The sequence below is a fragment of the Meleagris gallopavo genome, chromosome 26 (genome assembly GCF_000146605.3).
Source record: "Meleagris gallopavo isolate NT-WF06-2002-E0010 breed Aviagen turkey brand Nicholas breeding stock chromosome 26, Turkey_5.1, whole genome shotgun sequence".
In the NCBI taxonomy this organism is placed as follows: domain Eukaryota; kingdom Metazoa; phylum Chordata; class Aves; order Galliformes; family Phasianidae; genus Meleagris; species Meleagris gallopavo.
The window spans coordinates 6,224,204-6,231,725 of NC_015036.2; the positions used below are offsets into that span (position 1 = coordinate 6,224,204).

Consider the following 7,522-nt stretch of genomic DNA (forward strand, 5'->3'; position numbering starts at 1 on the left):
CACTGGAATTCTAGATAGTAATAACATCATCTTTTATTTATTGATACTACCAGAAAAGTTTTGACAATGCACTTTTATATGAAAATACTCTTCATTTCATTTGAAAAGCTGAAGATATATCAAAATACATATTTAAATTAAGACTTAACCTCTTGTTATACATTTCCAAAGTAATACTCTTAATAGAACTCTCCTATTTCTAAGCTTCTCTTTTCAATCATATTCAATTATGTTCAGAGACAACAACAAAAGTAAAATTCAAGGTACATTCTACTACGATTTGGGTACCAAAATTTAATTTTCTTGGGATGGAAGCATAGGGACAGTCTGAACAATGGATCAGCAAATAAGTAATGCTGTTCTAATCTGTAGAATCCCTTGAAGTCACTGTGGGATTCAAAATAAATATTTTGCATCTTTTGTACTATCTCTACTCTTTATAGTGCATATACTTATTTAAAAAAATAAGTAAGTTGACAAATGTTTCCTGAACTGCTAGAAATACTTACAGAAGATATGTATGAAGCATTCATCACATCCAGAATTGTTTATGAATTTTATGTATAAAAGTTTATTACAACAATGAGCATTTCTACAATGTAACAAACTTCGTTTAGCTTTGCAGAGTATTTGCAATCATAGTGAATCTCTGCTTCAGATTCTCCTTTTTCTGTTTTAAGTGGTTTTCTATTGTTCTCGCTTCTTTCACGATTCCATCAAGCTCTTGCACGTAAGAAGCATCCATTGCTGCTCTCTCACTTAATTGGGAAGGAAAAAGAAAAAACATCAGTGAAAGTGAAATTCAATACTAAGGCCAATGATTTCCTCACTACTTAGACCTGCTTTTATGTTTTACTTTAAAATGGAGTCTATCAATACTCAGTTTTTGACCAAACACTGTTGTTACTCTATTGTAACAAAGAACATTGCTTTTATTTCAAAATCTACGGTTTATAATTTTTAACAGAAAATAATGATAATAAAAAATTAACTGCAGCCAGAGTAATCCATCACAGCAAGAAAAGATGCCCAGAGAGGCTGTGGATGCTCCATCCCTGAAGGTGCTCAGGACCAGGTTGGATGGGGTCCTGGGCAGTCTGGTGTAGTACCAGATCTGGAGTTTGGTGGCCCTGCCTGTGGCAGTGGCTTTGGAATCTGATGACCCTTGGGGTCCCTTCCAACCCAAGCCATTCTGTGATTCTATGACTCTATGAAGTGCTGTGCAGATGAGACCACAGTAACTTGCCTTAAGATGTGGGCATACTTTGCCAACAAGTTCTTGATTTCTTTATTCATCTCTGTTAAAAGAAAAAATGACTTCATTTAAACATTGGAACAAATCCACCCCGGCATCCAATTACAGCATTCAGCAGTGGCTCGGGGTGTGTGAATACATCACCATCTAGCAGCTGATCCAGGGGCTCAGGTTTGTACAGGGACTGCAGGCTGTCTGAAAGCATCGGGTCTGCTGTGTCAGCAGAGGACAGCTGAGGGCTTTCTGTATCATCAGCCTGACAACAGAACATATGAAAACTGTATATATAATGTATATATATACAGGTACACGGGTTCTATGGCTTGAAACAAGCTCAGCACCAGAATTTACTTGAAGAGCGTCAAAAAGATCTGGAGTTGCTTCCACACTGACCGTAGGTGCTGCTGAGGTCCCTCCTCATCGCTTACCTCCAGCTCTTTCCTGCGTTTACTTCTACTTTCATCAGGTTTCTGTGCGCTGCTCGTCATCGTTATCTTATTAACAGATAGAAAGCCAGGAATGAAGTACAACATCAGCTGCTGTGCGTGGCTGTGGCGCGGTCGGGAAACACCGCAGAGATGGGCGCTCCGCAGGGCCGCTCCCGCCCGCTCCCTCAAGTGGCTCTCGGTTTTCCCGCCCCTGACGGCCCTAATGGCGGCCGCGCGAGCAGCGGGCGCAAGCCCCCGGGGCGGCCGTTGGGACAGAGCCGGAATCCCGGAGCGCGGAGGGGGAATTTTTCGCATCTTTCACTTCTGGTTTTAAGAGAAAAAAGACACGTACTGCCCAGAGGTCCTCTGAAAGCCAGAGCTCGCGGCAAGAAATGAAACTGCTGGGAGAAGAACTGAACACTTCCTCAAAGCAGGGGCGCTGCTCAGCTGGCTGCGAGGCGCTCCTCAGCGCGCTGCCCACAGCGAGGTGATGAGGAACCACGTCCAGATAGACGTCAGAGCGATACGCGAATTAAATGTTAATTAAACTAACACATGCTCGCATGTTTTCATGAGCGGACACCTAAATTAAAATAAATGAAGTGCCTTTTACCACATTCTGGATGTGATAGTTGATGGAAAGAGCTCGGATGGTGTGAGAATCCTTTGTTTTTTGGCTCAAAGCTTGCTTCCTGAGGTATTTCTTGTGATAAGACTCTGATTGCTTTGTTGAGGAGCCAAATAATGGGTGCTACTGTGTGACAATCGACATCACTTTGGGAACATTTGAAAGCTGCTTGCCTCCGGAAGAGAGTGCTCAGGAGTGTTTACTGGTGGAAGATCTGGCCTGTGACTAAATAGCTCCAGCTTAATATGGGAAAACTGGGGAATGATACCATCGTGTCCTGTGAAAAACAGGATGCAGATGGGCATCCCTGCTCCCTCTTATCTGCTGGCAAGGCCCGGAAGGTGGGAACAAAGGAGTTTCTGCTGAGATCCCAGAGCCAGAAGCTGCCACTGCAAGGAGAGCTGACTCAACCACTTTGGATTTGAGCTGTCGCTCCAAAGGCAGCTGACTCGACCACACTGAAAGCATTGAAAAGGGGCCATCATCGCCATGGTCACCGTCGTCGTCGTCGTTGCCGTCGTCGTCGTCAACAGAACAACAATGCCCGACGACTCACCACTACTGAAGATCAGTGACTGAACTACGAACCACGCTGGATCCATGGTGGTGACTATCTCCCTCTTGCCGCTTACAGACTCCTTTGTCTTCTTTTCTATCTTTTCTATCGCCCTCCTTCCCTTCCCCATTACTCTAATTCATAATAATGTCCGTCCTCCCTTTCCCCATCTCCCTAATTAAGATTTATAATAAACTGGTCGGACCAACATTTGAACCGTTGTTTCTTAATCTCACGCCGGGTATATAATATTAAAAGAACCTCATCTCCCTCCTATAAATCGGAGCGAGACATTTATTTAATGGCGTAGTCGAAGGCAGGATACCCACCGTGAGAGTGTTGTCCTTCCAGGTATAGTCTGAAACTTTCTTTGTGTGTACCTCCTGGAGTTGCAAGGAGCGATATTTTTGAAAACTTAGACGTGAGTCCTTCTCCAGGAAGACCGCTCCATATTCTGAACTTTACTTTTTATGTATATACCTCTCGGGGACGTATGAATTAATTTTGAATACGTGTGTGCCTCCTCAGGAAAACCTCTCTGCATTTTGTGATGTAAGTATCTTGTAACTTAAGTGTGAAATTTGAACCTTTTTGTGTGCTTCCCTCAGAGAAAGGGAAGAGTGATTGGAGCATTTGCATTTGTTTAATAGGTGTTGTGCGCCTCCCCGGCAGGAGGTAAGGAGTTACCTGGGCTTTTGAATACGTATACCTCTTCCTCCCCTAGTGTAGATCTTTCAGCATATTGAAAAATGAGTGACAGCGTTGCCACCATGAAAAGTGAAGATATATTATTTGATCTTTTAGAAAAACATGGTGCTCGACCCTCTTTATCAGGTGTGGATTGGGCACGACAGAACTGGTATAACTTGCAGAGTGTCTCGGACCGAATTAGTGTTCTGCAAAAGAATGCTCGTACCCGAGCTGGAAAAGGAAAGTCGTTTATTTGTTCCGTACTCGGGGCTGCTTTAAAGGCTGCCGTGGAGTTCCGAGATGAAAAGCATTCGGCAGAAACCCAAAGTATACAAGCACTGCAGGAATCGGTTAAAGTACCACAAGAACTGGTAAAAACTCTGCAAAATCAGATAGTGAACCTCGAGGAACAATTAGAAAGAGAGAAACGTAATTCAGCTTTATTGCAGATGGCTTTTAAGGAACTGTTAACATGTAAGGATACTAGCGATACTGTCACCCATAGTTTGCCTCAGGAAAAAATCTATCCTCTAGAAGGATTGAAAGAAATAAAGGCAAGGCTAGACAAATTAGAGACTTCTCTAGCCCAGATGCGCCCTTTGATAAAAACTGAATATACCTTCGATAACAGAGAGGATCTAGATCCCCAAATGAATGTTAAGGAAATTCCCTTCTCAGCCACTGAACTAGCAAAACTGAAAAAAGATTTTAGCCGCTCTCCAAAGGAATCAGAGACAGAGTATGTATGGAGGGTTAGTCTCACTGGTGGCGACCAGATTCGGTTAACAGAAAAGGAAGCAGAAGATTATTGGGGACCAGGAGTATTTTTAACTATTGGCAACAATCGTGCTCCATGGTCCTTAACACAGAGGGCTGCCTACTGGGCAGGTGGTCTCAACCCTTTAGAAAGGGGAGACCCTCTTGCCATTACTGGAACAACGGATCAGTTAGTAGAGAGTGCTCAAAAGGCTGCTTGTCTCCAGATGATGTATGATAGAAAGCTGCAGCCACACCGTGAATCACCTATGATGATGCCTGTTGATCCTGAAAGGATGACTCTCTAATTAGGGGGCTTCCAGAGTCGTTAAAACCTATAGGTATCCAACTGCAAGGAAAAATAGAGGCTGTGTCTCAGGGAGAAAGAACCTGGGCAGTGTTAGAAACTGTAACCTCTAACCAACAGCAGCCAGGATACAAAGTATGGATGTGGGGGGAGGTTGCCCAAGAGTTAATTAACTATGGGAGAAAATATGGGCCGGTGATTTCTTCCTCCACTAAATTTGAACCAAGGGAAGTAAGACTTGCAGCGGTCAGCCTTGCCCCTAGGCCACCTAGCCCAAAGCTCAGTGGGACTGGAAGGATTTCATTGTCAGTAAAAACAGGTAGGCGAAATATTGATCATAAATGTAATTGTCTCTGGACAGTGGGCTGGCTAAAGGGTGTTCCACGAAATTTGATGAATGGGTTACCCGCAGTCAGGTTAGAGAAATTAGTTAACTGGTAGCCAGAACAAAAGCTCAAGCATTTTGAGGAAAGCAAAACCCCAGATAGATGGGAAAGAAGAGCATCTCTGCGGTTCCCTCACAAGCAGCTCCGGTTCCTCTGAAACTGGAGATGTCAAAGCATCAGGAGAAATGGAAGCTCAGAACTGACATCAGAGCCAGACAGCAGCTCGACCTCTGTCCTTAAACGCAGAAGTGTGTAAAGACAGAGAGGAAAGAACTCTGGGACCCAGTGGGATGTTTATGGTCGACATGAGTAAGCAGTAATAATAATAACCAACAACCAATTGCTTCCTACACACACTGCAGGCTGGAAGTGATGGAGCTGCACAAACTTTGGGGCCGAGTATAATAATGCTGTTGAATGTTTCCACAGGTCTAAAAAAATAATTGAGAGTGAAGAAAAAAAACGCAATGTTATTTTGAACGAGAAGAAAAATTTCTCAGGGGTAGAAACAAAGAACGGAAGCTTTCTGTTTCCACTGGAAAAGAATAATTGTAGTTTATAACTTCTGAAAGGAAGTTGATGCGTATTGGGACAATGCTGAGGAACTAGTGAGCAGGGCAGAAGTAACTTATGTTTTTATTGACCTATCTGTAGATATCACTGCAGGAAACAACGACCCAAACAGAGTAACAAGAGGAATGGTAGAACTGCAACTCAAGGTAAACACAACCCACGTGCTCCAAACGTCTTGTAACAAATCAGGAAATTGGATGGGGATGATAGAGTATTGCTGTCTGATTTGAATTCTGTCAGCGTAACTCAGTGTAAATGGATGTATATACACACACTCACTATTTGAAAGCAGTGCCACCAAAAACGTGTTTTTCTGTGCTTATCTGCCTGAAACATGAGATTTTACTCTGTTGGTGTACTACAGTGACTGGGCAAAGAAAATTTTTCCTTCTGAGAAATATTCCGTAACACATGAGTTCCCCTTTTTAATCTAAATCAATGTCATAAGTTCCTTCCAACAAGCTTTAAAAAAAGTTAAACATTTCTCTAACACGCCTGTAGTTTTCATCTTCAGATACCAGCAAAGTATACTGCTCCCAATGGATGAAGCAAACAAGATCTGCAGTTTTCAGTAAAGTGATCCATTTTTGTTTGTTTGTTTTAGGATTATTATTTTAGAGAAGAGATTGAAAGAAGCTACTTTGGCCTCAAAATTATGTTCCTCGTTTTCAGATGTAAGCCCTAACGACAAATATGGATTTCTTCACCACCCCCAAGAATGGTAGCAGGGATGGAGTAGGAAGAATGCCTCAAGTTTGGTCTTGGTTTGCTGTAGGGCTTATTCTTTTTCTCCCACAGTCCTGAGACCAAACCATGATTTCTCCAAGAATGCAGAAGACTGGCTGCTTATCCATTCCCAAATGTATTTTCCTGTTTTTATGTCATGAGTTGTCCTATCAGCACACAGCACTTACACTATAGTTATGGTGACTGCATTTAGCACCTCAGCACTCGCCTCCTGAGGAGCATCATGCAGTGGACTATACCAGTTAGGTGTTAGCAGTGGCTATTGTCACTTTGTTTGTTTGCAATTTTGGAAATGACATACAGCTACTGCAACCTAGGAGCCATCATTTCATATAATAGAATCACAGAATTGCAGAATGGCTCAGGTTGGAGGGGAGCTGAGAGCCCACCCAGTGCCACCCCCGGCCATGGGCAGGGCTGCCCCCCACCAGCTCAGGCTGCCCAGGGCCCCATCCCACCTGGCCTCGAGTGCCTGCAGAGATGGGGCACCACAGCTCTCTGGGCAGCAGTGCCAGCACCTCCTCACTGCCCTCTGGGTCAAAATCTTCCTCGCATCTAACTTACATCTCCCTCCTTTAGTTTAAAGCCATTCCCTCTTTCGTTCCCCCGTTTATCCGGTGCCAGTTGCTAGCCACAAGCCCCCAGGGCTTTTCTTTTCCTCCACAGGAACCCATATTGCTCCCTAGAAGGACGTTCATATGGAGGAGGGGAGGTGATGTGGAGGTTTCACACCAGAGCTGTGTGCCTCGGTACTGTTTTGGAACGAGGGCGGCACACGCGGCGCCCGACTCTGTGTCGGAGCGTAGCGCAGAACAGCAGCTCGATGCACCAGGGAACGGACTGCACCCATCGTGTCGGCGTGAAAATGAGACGTGCGCTGACGACATTTGCGTGAGATAATGGGAGTCGAAACAAAAAAGTTCCCTTCGTAACCTCAGATTTACATGATTCGGTTTGTCCACCGAGGAGGAGGAAGTGCCACCGAATAAATGCAGACGTACACAGACAACAGCTGGAACGAGCCCTGCATTCTGCCCACCGCCGCTGTTCCCGGACGCTGATGCAACCCGCCTGAAGTCCCCCTCCCGCGGCCGCTCCTCCCGGCTCCGCGCCGTGCAGACGGAGGCTCCGAGCGCCGCTCCCCGGCATCCGCCCGGTTCCGCGCCGCCTCCCGCCCGCTTACACCCGAGCCCGCA

At 44.9% G+C, this 7,522-nt stretch overlaps 1 protein-coding gene and 1 pseudogene across 2 annotated transcripts; one reads left to right on the plus strand and one right to left on the minus strand.

Annotated features, from left to right (window-relative positions):
- Positions 1 to 26: 26 nt before the first annotated feature.
- On the minus strand, positions 27 to 2,151 carry TEX12 (testis expressed 12). Of its 2 annotated transcripts, XM_010723767.3 has the most exons (5): positions 2,036 to 2,151; positions 1,684 to 1,749; positions 1,400 to 1,511; positions 1,247 to 1,298; positions 27 to 758 (listed from the first exon to the last, which is right to left on the minus strand). In XM_010723767.3, exons 2-5 carry the CDS (start codon positions 1,741 to 1,743, stop codon positions 614 to 616), a joined length of 369 nt encoding a protein of 122 aa, XP_010722069.1. In that variant the 5' UTR covers positions 1,744 to 1,749; positions 2,036 to 2,151; the 3' UTR covers positions 27 to 613. The 2 variants fall into 2 exon arrangements, with proteins under 2 accessions (XP_010722069.1, XP_003212810.1); XM_003212762.3 differs by lacking the exon at positions 2,036 to 2,151 and having other exon boundaries at positions 1,684 to 2,029.
- A 931-nt stretch (positions 2,152 to 3,082) lies between these two features.
- Positions 3,083 to 7,506, plus strand: LOC100549337 (annotated as a pseudogene).
- The last annotated feature ends 16 nt before the right edge of the window (positions 7,507 to 7,522 follow it).